Here is a 19,161-nt window from a genome sequence, read left to right on the forward strand (position 1 = left end):
TCTGGAGCAGCAGAAGTAATTATGCAAGGAAGAACAGTGAAAAATTCTTCAAAACATTTGTAAAGTTGATTGGCCAATATAAGAAACTGTTGGTTGCTGCTACTAAATGATTTTCTCTCACTTATTGTGTTTATCTTTATTAAATTTTCTACTTTACTAAAGACATGAATGTGGATAGTACAGTATGTGACTGTTCAGTTATGATATACACGTTTTTCTCATAGTTCAAAGAAATGCCATTTATTTCATGGCAGCCATTTTGTGCCATTGTGATTGAGTGTGGCTGTGTTCATTAGTGTGTATGCTTAATGGACTGGAATCATATCCAGTGTTGATTCCTGCCTTTCTATGAATGCTGCCAAAATAGGCTGTTGAACCTCTGTGACTTTTACTGGGAAAAACACTAGTATAGGAAATGGAAGGATAAATGTAATCAGTACACCTGCTTAAAAGCACTTGAGCAGTTTTTCATTAGGAGTCGATTAGGTAATTGGCTATGAATGTGATATTTTAATCAATTATGGAAACTGTCAGGAACATAATACCCACAACATTATTAGTATGACAAAATACAATTTTACTTCATTTTTACCTTTACGTTTTTCCAGGAAAGTAATGTGGAAAGATGTAAGTGGGGAAATGTCTGAGTACTTTACATAGTCATTAGTCTCTGAATTTATCCCAATTCAGAAATAATTCTGAAATTTAAATGTTTTAATTGAATATTAAATATGTTTTAGTGTGATTGCTCTTAAAAGCATGAACATAATTGACTGAACAGTGCAAGTAAGTTTTCAGCTTATATAGAACATATAAAATGAAAAAAAAAAAAAAAATGCAATGAACGCCCTTGTTAATGCCATTAGGTAATGTATTATATGTGTTAACAACTTGGCAGGTTTAGAACACGACACCAAGGTCACTTTTAATAGTTGAAACATTGAAATTTGGAGAATGGGAAGAGCTTAATGAATAAATTGGAACACATTCAATAAGCAGCCTGGCGCACTACAACAGCCTGATGCTTGCTTGGCCCCAGATGGAATCATTGTTTACTTGTGTGTACAGCAAATAAGAGGAGAGCTGAGCAGAATATGTGAAGTGTGAATTGCATGTAATGCTGACACCCATTTTAAAAATCAGTGCATGTATTTGGTGCCTTTTGCAACTGAAATCCTCTCTGTTGTGTTGTGTAATTGTGTTTTTGGCACCAAAACCAATTTATTCAGACCTCTGACTTTTTTTTTCCTTCCAGGTGGCAACTCTGACGACATCAAAATGTATAGAATGGATGGGAGGTGTAGGATTTACTAAAGATTATCCCATTGAAAAATTCTATAGAGACTGTAAAATAGGTATTTTATTTATATTTTTATTTCTGTCATGTGTACCTCTTTTTATGTGATGCTTTGAACATCAAAACATGAAGAAATCACATTGATAGTATTTACAAGTATTTACATGCTCAGATAAAAAACAAGCTGTGTCAACTTCTTTCTATATGTATTTCAAAACTATTTATATTAATGACAAAATAATGAAGTTATTATTTTTTTTTTTTTTTACATTTTTCTAATATGTGTTTTTGTTGAATTTTGAATCAGAGATTGATGTCATGGACTTAAATAAATCTTCATGGAAAGTGAGTGAATATCCATGTGCCCTCCAGGGCAGTGTGCTTGCTTCCTCAATCCCATTAAGTCAGGATAAGCTTTGGTTTCTTGAGACCATGCACTAAAAAAAGGTTTATCAGGTTTATAAACTTATAGGTAAATGAAGCCAAAAAAGGAATATGGTATTCAGCTGATAGGTATACAGTATTGGAATACAATATTTAAATTAATTTTTGAATTAAGAAAATAGAATTTCATTTATAATCAGCGCTTGTTATTAACAGGTCAATGGTTAATCACTAACAACTGAAAGAGTGTGCAGTCTAGCAACACTGTGCCTTTAATTTGAGGATTTTTTTATCAAGTGCTTTGCTTCATCGGCTTTTTATTTATCCTGTTTTTGTAGGTTGAACAGTAGAGTTATTAAGTACTTTTATGAGACTCTGCATATTTTAGTTCAACTGCAGTGAAATATTTTACAATTTCTGTGACCTGTTAAAAATAAGATTTTAAGAAATACAATCAACAACTAAGATGACAGTTTTTGTATTATTGTTGATATCTTTACTAGAAAATAGTAATTAGTTTATAAATATAAAAATAGTTTATACTGTTATGTGCTAGAAGTAGGGGAAACTTTGGTTTAGTCTGTAAAACTACAGTAGCTTCTGAAAGTTTCTGTGCTCTTTAACCAAATCTTGTTGCAATATTGCTTAAAAAGTATGAAGACTAGTTGTATTTTAAGCCTGTATGCTTTAATTTTTTTCACAACAGGACAAGTCTTGTTTTATTTCAACACACAGGGATTGAATGCAGTCTTGAAATTTACAATTTATATGCACATCTTTCAGTCCAAAAAATAGTGTGTTGCAGTTGTTGTAAGGACTTGGTTATCTGTAACAGAGTTTTTGTCTTTCAAATCATATTAACAGTTAAATATGGTAAGCCATCTAGTTTACATGAGCAATTCATTCCATTGTCTTTTAAAATGAAAGATGGATAATGTTTTTTGGAAGAAGAATTTCTCAATACATTCCTTAAAATTTTGCAAAATTCTACAGATGTATTGGCTGGCATAAAATAATTATAATTCCAAGTGTGTGGTTTTAACCAGTTTAAACTGCTGTTTTACTAAAATGTATTTCAGTTTTAAACACACATTTGTTTCCAATGCTTTAAAATATAATACAGTATTTGATTAGCCTTAATGGCTTCTTTTTCCTCAGTGATTCCAATGTAGTAATCATTTAAAAACTATGTCTTTTCCAATGTTTCTGAATTTTTCATAGGTTCAATATATGAAGGAACCTCTAACATTCAACTTACTACAATGGCAAAATTCATTGACCGTGAATATCAAGCCTAAGCGTAACGGAGAGGGGTAGAGGGTATTGGACTGTTGCTGTAAACATCCATTTGTTAAAATTGTCTCTGATCACTTAATTCTTGAAGTAAGTTTTTTTCTCTCACTCTTTCTCAAATAAATTATATTTTCCATTCATTTACATTTTTACGCAGTGTTTTAGTTGAAATTTCTATAGTAATGTATAATAAATAATTTTTAACCTATAATAAATGGGAAATTACTGTATACCATTTCATAAAATTTACTAAGCTGATGTGGGTATGGTAGTGTATACTGTCCACCAATAGGATCATAAACTCTTTATTGACATGAACTTTACTATGGGTATAACTAATCCTGCTACTTTGTACAATTTGACCATGTCTGAAGTTAAGTTGTTTAGTAAGTTACTGTAAATAATTAATTTGTAGAGGTTCTTCTATGGCTTTGAAAAGATGGGTGTTAAAAGTAGCTGTAAAGCACAATGTTACAGATCAACAGTGTTTTTTGTATTGTACATTGCTGTCTATGTCTTTGTACATGATGCAGCTGAACCAGTTTCAGGGTGGCTACAGCATATTAAAAGGTAGAGGAATTTGTGTGTGTTGTTTTGTTTTTTTTTGTTTTTTTTTTAAATGGTACTAAGTCATTAAACCTTCTCCCATTCACCATTACCACTAATTAATTATTCTTTTTCCTGATGGCTCAAAATGAATCTGACCACTTTACAAGATGACAATAGGCAAATGTCCTAAGATGATAGAGAAAAAGAATTAACATTATTTGTGTGTATGTGCATAATGACCTGATTCAGGTCTTTGAAATTCCCAAAGGCATCAATAAAGTTGAACCAACTGAGTTTTTCTAGTTAAATAATGATTCACATAGTTAGTGATATCAGTGGCAAGTACTTTTAAGAAGTGCATTTAAGGCCAGGGAGTTCCTCTTTACTCAAAATGTCATGGAAATGTGAAACAGACTACTAAGTCATATAATGTAGCTAAAGCTGAAATCTTCATAACTTTTCAAAAGTGTCTGGATGAGATATTCAGTTGTCTAACTTGCCTGGTCACTGACAGACCATACTGCTGTTCTTCAGGTTGTAGTGTGCTAACACTGTATGAAACTGTTTGAGAAAGGTGTTTGCAAATGTTTAAATCTGTTTGCTGAAATTAGCAGTGTAACACCTTGGACAAGTCAACTAATTCTTACTTTCCTTAGCTATGCATTAAAAAGAAATATAAGGCACGTATTATATGGAAATCTTTATAATACAATACTCATTTTTTGTAGTGATAGTTTTAACTTTGTCAGAATTTACAACCATCAGAATAGATGGACAAGGTCTAAAGCTAAATTTTGTTTTGCATATGGTGTGTGTGTGAATATATATATGCAAGTATATATAGATGCATCCGTGGATCCAGAAAAAGACAGTAAATGACAGAACTGATTTAAGATGTCTGTAAAAATTTTCAGATTAAAACCAAACCATATTTTTGTTCCAGTACTGTAATCTGTTTTATAGTGTTTGTTTTGTAGGGATGCCCATTTACATGTGACGTATAAACCCATCCATCAATTTTCCAACCTACTTAGCCAGTTCAGCATTGTGGGTAGCTAAAGCCTACAGTGGTAGCAATGGATAAATGGTAAGAACCAACCCTGGACAAGATGCCAGTCCATAGCAGAATATACCCTTTCTTGTACACTGGGCCAGTATAGAATGACCAATTTGCCCAATATTTAATATGAAGCCTCGAGGACCACCTGAGTACCCAGAAGAATGCACAAAGACTTGATGTCAACTCGCGCAGTCAATGCCTGGATCTGTGTGTCAGAAGCCTTAACCAGTACATTACCTATAGATACAATAATGTTTCTCATTTTAAACAGGCAATAAGTGTTGGCTTTTTTTTTTTGCAAAAAAATTGTGAATTTTTATTTCATCATCAATTACTTTATAATAAATTAGACGATGCCTGTGTAGAGTATGTATTATGACACTGGTCTGTAAACCGCAAGGCTCAATTGTAAACAATATATAACTGATTAAGAGTATTTAGTATTTTATATGAAATTGTCCCTAATAGGGATCAGTATATAGAACACTTATTAAAAAGGTATTTTGCTGAAATTACATTTCTTTATTCTAAACGGATCAAACTACGTCTATACACGTAACCAATGGCTATTTTCTCTGTTAATACTGTATATTGAGTATTTTGCTGTACGGTAATTTTATTTCAAATTTCATGTTGTATTTATTTCATATACCACGAGATGGCGCACTTTACCTAGTAACGACTTCACTTTCGCTGTGTCTCGACTTACTAATGATTGAAAGTACAGTTTTTTTAGATTTGCATTTCGAAAAGAAATGTAGTGTTCGCTGGTACGACAGTAACAGATATACATAACCAAAAAAGTAAGAATATAACCTAAGAAAGATATGTTTTCAGATTAGGGATGAACCAGTGTTGTCCCCCGAACGTGCGTCTTACTGTGTCCCTATTTTTCCCTTCTCTATTGTAACTTTACCCACGCAATTGTTATCAATAATAAGATTTTTTTTACTTGAATTGGTTGTAGATGTTTCGTGCCGTTGTTTTCATTGCGTTAAATGCTCAATGGCCTCCCAACACTTTGCTCCATCTTTTTGCGGTTTCGATTTCACACCAGATCGTTTTAGTTGGTGCAACATACTCCCGTTAAGCGGATGTTTTTCATTTAATCGATGATAGGATCAGAAGACTAATCCCTTCGCTTTAAAACTTCTCCTTCGTGTGAAGCATTTTTTCTCCCGGACAGGACAGTCAATTAGCACACCTTCCAATAGCCTGTCACCAGTAACGTTATTTTATTGCACTTTAATTATGCTCGGGGTTGAGACTGGAGAGCTAAGTTTAAATAATTTACCTTCGATGACAATAATTTATCAGCCGAAGGAAAAAAAAGAATTAATTACAGTGCTGTTCATTAATTTGTCCATTACTAAAATAGTAATAATTTCTTAACATCTGCGCTTTTTCAAGCAGCCTGGTGAAACGGGGTTCATCAATTACGTTTTACCCGGTGGGACAGGTTATGACAGCCGCGCTTCTTAGACGAATTCCAAGATCAAAAACACGCACGCCCAGCCTGCTACGAGTGTTCGATGTGTGTGCCAAACAACAAAAACAGCAACAATAATAATGATATCAGCTATACAATTGTAACGAAGAAGTGACTGGAATCTTAATGTCGACCTTCTCACCTGATTAATTATGTACTTGGCACAGCGCAAAAATACTCATATAATTTACGAAGAGACCGATCAGCTAATATCAGACGGCGCTTAATATAATTAGTCATACTTCATATGCAGGTATAAATGGGGAGCTGAAACTAATGGATATTGAAACAAGTTAAAATGATAGCCTGTTTGACATTAATGACCATTAAATCAGGAGCACGTACTTACAGATACGGAAAAAATTATATCGTAATGACTTTATCAGATCAGATTTAAATTTTGTAGAGCGTTGCAGCCTAATGAACGGTTCACTGGCCGTATATAAATGTTTTCTTGCTATCGGATAAGCGTTCACTTGCAGGTTACAAATAATGGTTAATTAGAAGCTCATTATTGTTACATGTGTTGTCTTATATCGTCTGATTTTTTCCCCTTTTTTTTTGTAAAAGCACAAATTGTGCAGCCAAGTCTTTTTGCAACATTATGTTACAACTTACAGACATGGCACGTTTATTTTTTTATTATTCACATATGCCGCTTTGCATGCGAGTTCTTCCGATGTATAGTGGTAACGGGAATGACCGATTTCTATTTTCATTGATAAAACTGTGCCAAAAAAATCCTTTGGCTTTGTGTCATACAGCGGTGCAGCAACTAAACAAATCAGTTACAACATTAGGCACAGGCGTCCCTTCCGGGGTGGTACAGCTATTTGTGCTACGGGGCTTTTATGAGATAAGCTTTCGTTTTACTCAGTCCTATATTAAAAATAATAAACAGTAGATTCTAACAAAAATATTTATAACAGAATTTGTAAAACCGTTTGAGTGGTACTTATAAATGTAGTACATAAAATACACCATATATCAGGTTAGTATACCCAGCCCTGAACTGCACGGCAGTTCTACACCCACTGGGCTCTTTGCATGAAATGGGTTCTTTGCAGTTTAAAAATATTCCTAATATGTAAACAAAACTGAAGCATTTAATGTATGGTTGGCTACCTATCAGAATACTACGGATCAAGAAAACGAACTCCTGTTTTACTGAATGCAGTAAAAGTCCTTTTAAAATTATTAATCCATTTGTATTTCACAATTATGTTATGATATGGAACATGTTGCGGATATAAATAAGTAAAGGAATTGTGGAACCTTCATGTGGATGTTTTTTTTTTTTTAAATCCAAAAACGGTTCCCCTTTAGGCATCTCTCTGTAGAACGGCTTTACCAGCTGTATTTGTAAGATTCCAGGAGACAGACATGCACATGGTTGGCCACTTCGAGCTCCCGTTTAGCCCATCCTGCGTGTCTTTGGGGATGTGGAGGGTTAACCCAACGCACACAAGCACGGGGAGAACGTGCAGACTCAACACTGACAACGGCTGGGCGTGGAATTACGTGAATCAGAGAATGAGAAGCTCAGGATACTCGTTACTTATGCTTTTAATATTGTGTAAAATAAACACAAGATATACAGAGTAGACTGTGCATTCATAAAACTAACAGCACTGGCGTATCACTGAAGAGAAAATTTATATCACGTATAACAAGTTTTGGCAGCGACGGCAGACGAGTTGTATTTTGACAGAGCAGCTCCTATGAAAAAAATATTTTATTGGTCATTTATCAGATTTGAATCCGGCACGTGCATTGAGGTTCATAGTATTCAAGTAGGAATGGACATAATTAACAATAAATGACGAGATTTGAAATTTCGAAAAGGACAAAAAACGTAGTAGTGGCACAGCACTGAATTCTGTACTTGGAGACAATCGTTTGAACCATCCATTATGCACATTATGACATTTTGAGCACCGTCCTTAAGTTTAGATAACATTTAATCGATAACTGAAAATTATTCCATCAGTTATTTTACTGGCCCCACCAACCAACATTTAAGTCTTCGAGGAGCCGAAGTTTATTCCTGGAACCAACTGCGGGCGACCGCAGACACAGCGCCAGTCCCACGCAGAGCCCACTGACGCGCACATTAACACGAGGTCAGTTTAGTGTCGCCAGGGCTTTGAAGACATATACCTAAGAAATCACTTTCTTATTCTGTAATTTATAAGCAGTGGTGAAACATCTGATGTCGGTTTTTGATGTATTAGAAAAAATATGAAGACACGGGATGAGTGTGATGCTAGAGGAAATTCAACAAAGTCAAGGCGCAATTTCCATAAAGTGACCACTGCCTCGTGTTACACAGACAAACATCATACATTAAAAAATCAGGACCGACGATTTCATATGCAATAAGATATTTTTACGCAAAAGAGAAAGGCAGGACGTGGGAGAAAAACGAACGACTTGCCAACTCCAAATACCCACCGACTCGCCGGGCACGTTGATGAGTGATGATGCCTAAGCGGAAACTGCTATATTATCAAACGGCAATACACTCATTACTTAATTGTTAGTTTCTATTTTTATTTTTAAATATGTGCACTTAGTCATCCTTTAAGAAATTCACATTTAAATTAAAGGGTCAGCACCCTTCTAGCGGTCAGATCCGAATTCAATTCGGATTTTCCATCTCCCACCAATGCAGCATCTCCCCTGTGATCTCAACTTTCACTGTTCCCGAAACGCAAGGCCAAATTCTAGGTTGCCTATAATTGGTTTTAATTATATTTGCAATAAATATTTCGTCGTGTTTAGCTAACAAACAGGTCAACAGCCTGATTTGCATGTCTAATAATAATATTTGTCGTTTGCACGTATTCATGTGTTTAAAAAGGGAGCATTGTTTCGACACCCGATTGACTAATTACCCGAGTAAAAAGGCTTTGGCGGCAGGTTGTAATCCAGTTGAAGTTGACAGAAAACATTTCTGTGCTTGTTTTTTTCCACGCGATCTCAACAGCTCTGAATATTCATGTCCTCTATTTTACACCTGCTTATCCAGGAAGTCATGGAGTTATCCACTTACCCTAATTCAGATTTAAAAGGGTCGAATTAAAAGGCTCACGTCCCCTTCCAAACGGGTTGATTTATGTGCTGTTTGCGGTTTTATAGAACACAAAACAATTAATTTACGTCTGAAAGGCACCGCGAATTAATTTCGCGGAGCCCTGAAGCTTTTAAAGACTCGAATCATATGTTAGGCTCATTTAAAACCTGCATAGGAAATTAGCCCGAAATAAAGCCTTTTAATTTTTGAATGTGCTGCTATAGTAACTGTCCTCAGGACTACAGCAGCTAGATCATTATTCAGAGAAGGTTAAGGAGGCCTTTAGCTTTTTTTCCCTCCCCACTTCTTCTCTCTTCTTTTTGATTTTTTTTTTTTTTAACTTCAGTGAGACACTGTATTTATTTGGTAAGTTTCTAGGTCTACATTAGACATTTGAAAACGCTGGAGGAGGGAAAAGGGGGGGTTAGCAGGCTTTTCAATCCTTTACCACTTAATTTCCGTGCTGCCACGCCAGACCCAGCCTAATGAATGTAATTGCTACCTTTGATGAAAATACTATTATCTAGATCACACTTTACATTGGCGTGCGGCCCCCCAGCACACCCCCCGCCTTTAAACGCGGCTACTGGGATCTCTAATTATGCACAGAACAAGTGGCTCCTCACAAAAGAGCATGTTGTCCACAATTACTAAGAATTGGAGCAAGCTACATTTGCACAAAGGACAGATTAGATTTACTATACGCTCCACAAAACCCATTCCCTTGATTAATTTCCTGCGAAAACCAAAACGATTTTCTTCTCCTCGGCTTAAATAGACGAATTTCCATCTCTTCAGTGATCTGTTTGCTCTATGAGCCATTCTGCAAGACATTATTGGGAAAGGATTACGATCTGAGGCCAGACCAGGAAGCGCATACTGGAAATAGCAGAGCCACACCAGCATTATTAAATAGGATTATTTTTAGGAGGGATAGTGTTGCATTGTGTACCCCCTGCACTTTCATCTAAACGCTCGAAAATGCATGCCTTATTAATCGAACGGTTTATCTTTAAAGACACTTTTGAAAATTATTGTTTAGTTTTTTTTTCCTTTATAGCTTGCGTTAAACTAACAGACCTATTATGAGGGTTTAGTATATGCTCATTTTTCACTCTAGCTATCCCAATATTAAAATTTATAACGTTTAAATACGGCGCTGCATCCGCTACCAAAGATTCTGCTTCGATCCAGGTCAAGGCGTGTCTGACTTCCGCGCGGTGTCCTATCAATTCGTGCTACTCTGTCGAATTGCACTACCGCAGCAAAAATCGATAGTTATATCTGTCAGTCTGTGGTAAAATACTACGGCAAGCAGTTTCAACAACATTAATAGCTAAAAGAAATTAAGAGTTGTTTTTATTTTATCGGAAAATGCTTCTAAACAAATGATTGTTTATTTTTAGTAATTCATCTAACAAACCTAAAAAGTTTTAACTAGTACACATTGATAGAATTGTTTCCTTTATCAGGAATTGCTGTGAAGTAAATTTTAATAAAAGGCATACTTACAAGTGATCTGTAAACGTTGTGTGCCTGGTATAGCTTGTCAGTGTAAAATGCCTTATTAAAATAAGTTGCCAGGCTGCCAGAAGTATGTTATAGCATCTAATGCCAATCTAGGCACAATGTAAGATATAAAAGGTGCATATCTTGATAATGTAAAATTCTTTATTAGGACATGCAGCCAGTCTGGTACAAATGTATGGTTGCACCTTAGGCCAATTCTCTCACACTGTAGGATATAAATCAAAGAGTAGCTCAGCTCAATAATATTAAATTCTTTATAGAGATATGCTGCCAGCGTTCCAGAACCTTATCATGGCACCTAAGGCTAATATAGGTACACTGTAAAGCTAATCACAATAAGTAGCTTATCTCAGCAGTGTAACATGCCTTATCAGGACCTGTTGCCAGTCTGATACAAATGTGTGGTTACATCTAAGGCCAGTTCTGGTACACTGTAGGATATAAATCAAAGGGTAGCTCAGCTCAGTAGTGTAAATGCCCTATACAGACATGCTGCCAGAAATATATGGCGGCACCTAAGGCCACTTCTGACGCGCTCTAGGCTATAAAAATCAAAGGGTAGCATACCTCAGCTGAACCTCATGGGTGTCCCCATTTTGAGATTCAGCCGCCTTTCCCATCCTTCATTTGTCCAATAAGTTTGTGTTAGTAATGGTGTGCTGGCACCCGTCCAGAGTTACCAGGTCCAGTTGCAAAAATTACCATCCCAATGAAAGCTCAAAACTTACTTGATGGGGCTGAATGGCAGTCTTTTGAATGGCATATTTTCTGTTGTGACAATAATACACAATGTAAAATCAAAGAGTGCTTTATCCCTCTTATTGTTTCAAGCACACTGGTAGACCAATCATTAAGACTATGAGGTGTCGGTATGGGTTTGATGATGCTTTTCTAAAATAGCCCAAAATACTGCACCCCACCAAATTAATACTTTTATCCATTGTATGGTTTTAAAATTTGATTCAAAACTCATAAATCTGATAACCCTGCCGGTCACATGCCCAATGCTGCTGCCATGATTGGTTCTTTCTCACAACGATACTTAAATTGCAAGCTCAGTAAACTGATGAATGGACTGTTGCTGAATACTGTGCGCTCTACTAACGCTCTTGGTGTTCTGCCATTTTTTTTTGCTGCCCTGTCACATTTTTCTACCTAAGGGAAGCAAAATGTGACAGATATGGTCAATGGATCATGCTTCCCATCAGATTTTGCTGCATTCACACACACATTAATATTAAATAAAATCACATGAACAGTAGGTGGAATTGTAATACATGCGAGTAAGAATTTCACTGTACTCTGGACACGTGTCAATAATGACCCTACACTCTGTGAACGGCGCTATATAGCGCCCGACCCGGCACAGATTCAGACAGAGGCACGTACTTAAATAAAGCACACTCCTTTATTTTTCTTCAGCCGTGGGGCATGCCTTCCCCGTGTCCCACAGGCCCAACACAGTCCCACAAGCACTTAAATAGTACACAAACCACAACACTCTTCTCTTCTCTTCTCTTCTCTTCACCACCACTCCTTCTCCTCAGGCTTAGTCCTCCTCCTCCCAACTCTGGCTCTCTCGAGTGGTGGTGGCTGGCCTTTTTTATACCCCACCCGGAAGTATTGCAGGTGCTTAATTACCTGGGCCTAATTGCATTTCCGGGTGGGGCTGAGGAATTGACCAGCCAGGCTGCAAAGTCCATGCAGCTCCCCCTGGCGGCCATCCAGGCCTCCAACCAGGCTGTGGAGGACTCCATGTCCCATGGAGCCATGCGCCGAGTTGGGGAATCATTGGCTGCCAGGGAGGCTGCCACCAAGCGTCCCGGGGGAGGTATTGAGGTGACCATGGCTGCTCCCCCGGAACAGATGCAGCAGGGGCGTCCCTGCAGGGCATGGGACCCGGCTGTCCATTACAACTCTTAAAAGTAAACCTGCCAAAGATGTTCTTCAGAGCGATGCCATATGGAAATCATTTGCCGTCCCCAGAAGAACCATCCCCATGAAGGTTCCAGAAAAAAATCTTTATTTGTTTGGATCTGTATCAAGTTCCATAAATAGCCATGAACAGGTGATAATAGATTTGTGAAATACCAGTGGGTTCCTGATTTTAAAAGGACTGTTGCTGCATACAATAACTCAGGCTAAGTTCATGTTTCCTTGATCTGTCAGTATCCTGCTAGGTGATCTTCTGTACATTAAAGATTTCCGTTTTGTCCATCTGTTATTTCAAATGCCAAAGAACCAATTTTATATGCAAAGAGTCCTTCCCAGAATGTAGTGGTTCTTTGTCAAGCATTGGAGATAAGAGGAACCCCACACTCCAGTGAACTGCCATTACAGAATTATTTGCCATCTTTTTAATGTATTTATACTCATGTCCACTCAAATACTTTTTACATATATTATTGTTTGCTATTGTTATCGATTTGTTTCATGGAATGAAATGGTTCTTTGTCATGCAATGGTTCTCCAAGCATCCACACCACCTAGTAATGTGCCATTAAAGAACCATTCATTTGTAAGTGTATATAAAAGTATAACCTATGATGACACATATGCTGCAAAGTATGGCTGATGATAACCAAACTAAAATGTGTAGAACCTTCAGGGGACGATTTTGCAGAATACTAGTTAAACAGAAAGATACAGAGTAAAACAGCATGCACATAAGAAGCAATGGCTGCAGATTAAGCTTTGGTTTATCAAATATCTATGCTACAACCATTATTAAAATATACAATGCACAAACAGAACTTAAACAGTAAAAAGGGCCAATATGAAATTACAATTTTAAAATGTTGCAGATCTCGCAGTAGAATTTGATAACACATTGAGGGCGAAATGGAAGCTGCAAAAAAAAACAAAAGAAAAGATACATCATAAAAGGTTGGGACAACTTGCAGAACCTTGTCTATTGAAATCGGAAATAATGAAGTTGTTCAGCAAAAACAAAACAAAAAAAATGTTGACCTCTTGATTAGGCAGTAGCCTGCTCCAGACTGCCCCCAAGATGGCGTCAAGATTATTTGATGAGTGGAAATGGGACAGTGCACTGGGCTGGTCACTGTCAGTTTGGGCTTGGCCTCTTGTTTGGACGATTGTACTGTTTGTTGTTCCCATATTCCTTTAGTTGGATTGCAAGTATAGAATGGATGTGATGTTTGCGAACTGGTACTGCAATGAACCAGTGCCTCATTCTGTATTGGTTCCTGCTTTTCCACTTTTTTGGAGGATATAAGGGTGGCAATGAAGAGAAATTTACATTGTCATGTATTTCAAAAACTTTGACACAAGAATTTGATGGTAATTTATCTTAGGTTTGACTCCCAAATTGGAATTTCAATCTTGCAGTATAGAAGCACTCTACAGCTAAATGTATGTGAATTACAGTATAATCTAAAGAAAAAAAAATAATAATCATGTTCCAACTAGTTTATTAAAGACAAAATCTAATTTACATGAAAATCTCCTTATCCCTTTCATATAGATTGATGCTTCATGGCCCCACCGACTTGAGCTTGGCACTCAGACACACAGATGAAACTGATCAGTTGTGTGCATGTATGTACCTTGTGCTCGTCCATTAATGGTTCCAACTTCGTAGACAATGCCTCGTAATAGATCAAGAAGGTTCATGAAATGAATGGATGGTTGGATCTTTCTAAGTCACTAAGCCTGTTTTGACGGCCTTCAGGAGTTTAGAGATAAAGTAACTTCAAAGAGTGACTGGGTAGCAGAATTCTGTGATATAAGACAGAAGATTGAAATGTTGTGGATTGTGCTGGAACCCTGTCCTTAACTACCTTTGAAAAGACTTGCTTTGCTTAGAGAGAAACACAAAGCCAGGTATTTCATTTTTTTCAAAAATGTTTATATAAGTGGTGTGATGTTCTTCAAAAAATATATATATATTTTTTAAATTTCTAGGTATACTGCTGCTACTAGTATGACTATTAAGAGCTACAGGGTGACACAGTGGTGCAGTAAGTAGTGTTGCTTCCTCACCAATTCAGAGTGCAGTGTTCAAATTCCTTGCCTTTATTTGTTGTCCATGTTATGTCTGTATGTTCTCTTATTGTATGTTTTCCTCCAGGCACACTTTTTTCCCCTCCCTCACCCTCAAAAAGACATGCAGATAAGGTTTGTCCCTGTGGGCCCAGCTGAAGACTGATACGCTGTCCAGGATTATCTCCTGCTTTGTGTCTGCACTACCAGAATCATATCATATAAGATGGACCTAACCCAAAGTGCCGAATATGTGGTCGGTATGAGGAAGCCATAGAACACCTGCTCAGTGGGTGTGCCAAACTGGCCAAAACCGAGTGTCTACACTGACACAATACATTGGGTAACAAGTCAACACGTTGGAAAATGTGTCAGCATTACCAGCTTCCAAAAGCAGAGTAATGGTTTGACTGCCATCCTTATCTAGTCACTGGGAATGAAAGTGAAAGCTAGTGTTTTCACAAGCACTTCTGAAATCAAACTTGCAGGCATTGATAATATTTATGTAGCAGCCTAGAAGACCACACACCAGCTAGACTCTTTGAATAAACTATTAATTCTTCCCCCATCAGTGTCCCATGAATCTGACACCACCCCTTTCACCATAAAAATCCATGCAGATGGAATCAGAAACCAAATCATCTTCTGACAATGCTGATTTACCAGAAGCAGCTTATGATGAGTGGAAGTCACTGAAGTTAATGTCTGAGAACAGTTCATCTACTAGTGTTGTATGCTGGTCATAGATAGATAGAATGAACAAACAAACTTTATTTGTAGACAAATTGTTGTTGGTATAAAGGAACCCAAGTAACATTTCTTCACACATGTCTGCTGAATAATCTGTTGGCTGAAAGTAATCAGTGTTAGTGTATCAGAGAGATTATGTGCAGCATTGTCCATAATGGCACTTGTTTTACTTCTCTCTTTTGCTACTACTTTCAGGGCATCCAGAGTATGCTCTATAACTGAGCTTGCCCTTTTAACTAGCTTGTTGATTTTGAAGTTGTGTTACCAGTTCATCACACCACATCATTGAAAATCACACTGGCCATCACAGTTAGAGGAAATGTGAAGGATTTCACTTTTCACATTAAATGAAGGAAAAATAGAGTGCTCTACCCCTTCTTATATAGTTCCTCTGTGTTCTGAGACCAGTTCAATTTGTTATTAATGTGGACCCCCAAGTACTTATAGGAGTGGACCACTTCCCTGAATAGTGACTGAAGATAGAGGCTCTTTGGTGCAGCGACTGTCAGTGACCAGTTCCTCGGTTTTGCTAATGTTAAGATGCAGACGATTCTCTTTGCACCAAAAAACAAGCTTCTCCATATGGGAATTTCTGCAGTGACATGACCTGGTGTTATACAGTACTTGCAGTTGGAGGTGTACAGAGTGAAGAGAAAAATGTATTATTATTATTATTATTATTATTATTAAGGAGACAGGACTGTTCCTTGTGGTGCTCCATTGTTGCTCACATCTGTATCATAAACACAGTCCTTGAGTCTCTGCCTGACAGACAGTCCATTATCCAGGACACCATAGGCTCATCCACCTGCATATCTCTGAACTATGACAGAAAGGTTAGGTTTGTACCAGGATGTACAAAGAAATCAATGCACTAAAGTTCTTATGAAAAAAAGATGGACCTTTTACAGCATCAGAGAGTGTACACAACTCAGTGTTATTGCTTAAGTATAAGTTTGCTCTCACACTGCCTTTTAAATGATGAAAACGCCAATATAAAATTCAGTAATTTATGGTCTGCTTTTTTGTTTTTTTTTTATAAATTATTTGGGGAGGTTGCACAACCCGCCTTCTGCCAGCCTGGATATACCCCAATGTTAAAATTGACTTTTGAGTTGCCACTAAGGAATCAACATACTGTATTTCTGTTCTGTTTTTATGAATTGTAATTAAGTGGTAGAGGCCCCAAAATACTTTTAATGTAGTCCTGTGTATGCTGCATCTTTAAGATGCAGTCCTGGGTTCAAAATGCATGGATACATAAAACTAAGTTTGGAACAATCTACCTACAAATATTTGAGAATCTCAATTTGAGTACTCATTAAAATCAAAGCTCAAGATGTACAACATACTCCTGTTAGAAATGCTGCTAAGGCTGTTCACATTGCCTTTTAATAACTGTAGCAATTGCTTTGTTTGACTAAGTCTTTCCCTTTCTCTTTCTCTTCTTGACATCTTGAGGTGGCCTTTCTGGATATTTTAAAGTGAATGCCTAATTACTAGTGAGATATGGCATTCTAATGTAATCATGCCCTCTTCTGACACTCTCTTATTCTCGTATTCACTCTCATAAGATCATAATTGGGATCTTTTCCTGTCTTATAAACTCCTAGTACCTGCCTATGAACTCTTTGCAAACTCTGAAACCTTTTCTGCTTTCTGTCTTTGTGAGAGCTGGTGAGTGAATGCAGAGTGGCGAGAAGGTGTCAACCTACTCAGTGGAGGTTGGCTGCAGGGTTTTCATGGGAATTTTCAACCAGAAGTTTCCTAAGGGACATTGAACTGTGTGGAGGCAAACTGAGAAAGACACTAAAAGAAATTGCAGAAGTGGCAAAGAAAGACAGTTTCTTGCTTTGGCTAAGGAAAAGGGATCAAGGCTGTGTAGGGTGGTATGAAGCAGCACTAGCATATATGTCCAGTTGCAGGGGGTGGCAGGGAGACATCCCTGACCACTGTCCCACCACCCAGAGATGTTCTTTGATTAAAGGGGAAAAACATCTGAGAAGGATGACTCCATAGCTGACAACACTGCAGCTGGGCATTTGACACTAGTGGAAGTATGACAAGCAGCAATGCCTTGCAGGATCAACCTTTACCTACACTCAGTGGAGAGTTTATATATATATACAGTATATATAATTGTCGTTGATGATGATGTCCGGTGGAGCAAGCGTGGTCAGAGCATTACTTCCCCCGGAATGCTAGATGGCAGCCCCCCTGGGTTCCAGCGGTGCCTCAGATGTCCTACAGGGCTTCATGGGAGTTGGAGTTGCAAACAGCCCTGTTGGGATCCAGGGGTGCTGCTAGGAGGATCTGCAGCTGCTGCTGAGCCCTAGAGAGCAGCTCTTCTATAACACCCAGAAGTGCTGCCGGAAATAGGTCATCAGACACCTGGAGTACTTCCAGGTACCTTATATAAGAGGTCAGCAGACACCACTCATGGCAAGAGTCAGGAGGAGGAGGAGGACGAAGCTTGCTGAGGAGGAGTGGAGGAGAAACAGAGAATAAGACTGAGAGATAAAGAGGAAAAGAAAGAAAGAAGAGAGAAAAGAAACGGAAAGGAAAGTGTGTGTTCGGGCTGTTGAGTATTCTATAAATAGAAATAAATCACGTGAGCTTTTTGTACTTGTGCCTCTATCGTCTGTCTGTGTCGGGTTAGCACATTATAGCGCCATCTGTCGGTCACTATATATATATATATATATATGTTGCATAGTTTACTGTCAAATAATGCAAAGAGTATACGACACGTGTTTCGCCCTCATTTGAGCTCATCAGTGTACACACTCTACTGCTCTCCTCTTGGGGAATCGAACCTCGGACGTCAGCGTCAGAGACGAAGCCCCTTTATGCTGCGCCACGGCGTGTGGTTCGTTTATTTGACAGCCTGTAGGTCCGGAGTAATTACATTCATTGCATTCGTAGTCTGAGTCTCGACAACCTGAATTGTGTGGGTGGTTACCTACCAGGTAACACTTATGGTTGGTCTGCCATTCGGCAAACATCTGCCACGGTGCCCTCTTTCAGTTGCGAGAAGCAGATAATGGAATGTTGCATAGTTTACTGTCAAATAATGCAAAGAGTACGCGACACGTGTTTTGGACATCAGCGTCAGAGACAAAGCCCCTTTACGCTGCGCCACAGCGTGTGGTTCGTTTATTTGACAGCCTGTAGGTCTGGAGTAATTACATTCATTGCATTCGTAGTCTGAGTCTCGACGACCTGAATTACGCTGACGTCCGAGGTTTGATTCCCCAAGAAGGGAGCAGTAGAGTGTGTACACCTGATGAGCCCAAATGAGGGCAAAAACACATGTCGCGTACTCTTTGCATTATTTGACAGTAAACTATGCAACATTCCATGATCTGCTTCTTGCAACTGAAAGAGGGCACCATGGCAGATGTTTGCCGAATGGTAGACCAACCACAAGTGTTACCTGGTAGGAAACCACCCACACAATTCAGGTCGTCGAGACTCAGACTATGAATGCAATTAATATATATATATATAATATATATATATATGTATAATATACTGTATAGTCACACTTACAGGATTGATCTGCATTTTCCGAGGTCCAGTATAACAGTAGATGGAGGAAGAGGCTGAGTTTTGCACAGCTTCACTTTGCCCTGATCTAGGAAGACCTCAACCAACCAGACACTGGATATCTTCTAAGCCCCATCTCCATGTTTACCTATTCCATTCGCCTTATAAAATGTTGCATA

At 37.9% G+C, this 19,161-nt stretch overlaps 2 protein-coding genes across 3 annotated transcripts in view; one reads left to right on the plus strand and one right to left on the minus strand.

Moving 5' to 3' along the window:
- Positions 1 to 3,553, plus strand: part of acadsb (acyl-CoA dehydrogenase short/branched chain) — a 79,002-nt gene extending 75,449 nt beyond the window's left edge. For both annotated transcript variants that reach the window (XM_028795237.2, XM_028795238.2), the window contains exons 10-11: positions 1,256 to 1,355; positions 2,903 to 3,553. In XM_028795237.2, coding sequence (XP_028651070.2) covers positions 1,256 to 1,355; positions 2,903 to 2,979 — 177 coding nt within the window. In that variant the 3' untranslated portion in view covers positions 2,980 to 3,553. The remainder of the gene's footprint in view (positions 1 to 1,255; positions 1,356 to 2,902) is intronic.
- LOC127526696 (craniofacial development protein 2-like) overlaps positions 1 to 19,161 on the minus strand; it is a 260,456-nt gene that overhangs the window by 62,495 nt on the left and 178,800 nt on the right. The gene's annotated exons all lie outside the window — the stretch shown is intronic.

This window comes from Erpetoichthys calabaricus, chromosome 2, assembly GCF_900747795.2.
Source record: "Erpetoichthys calabaricus chromosome 2, fErpCal1.3, whole genome shotgun sequence".
Classification (NCBI taxonomy): Eukaryota; Metazoa; Chordata; class Cladistia; order Polypteriformes; family Polypteridae; genus Erpetoichthys; species Erpetoichthys calabaricus.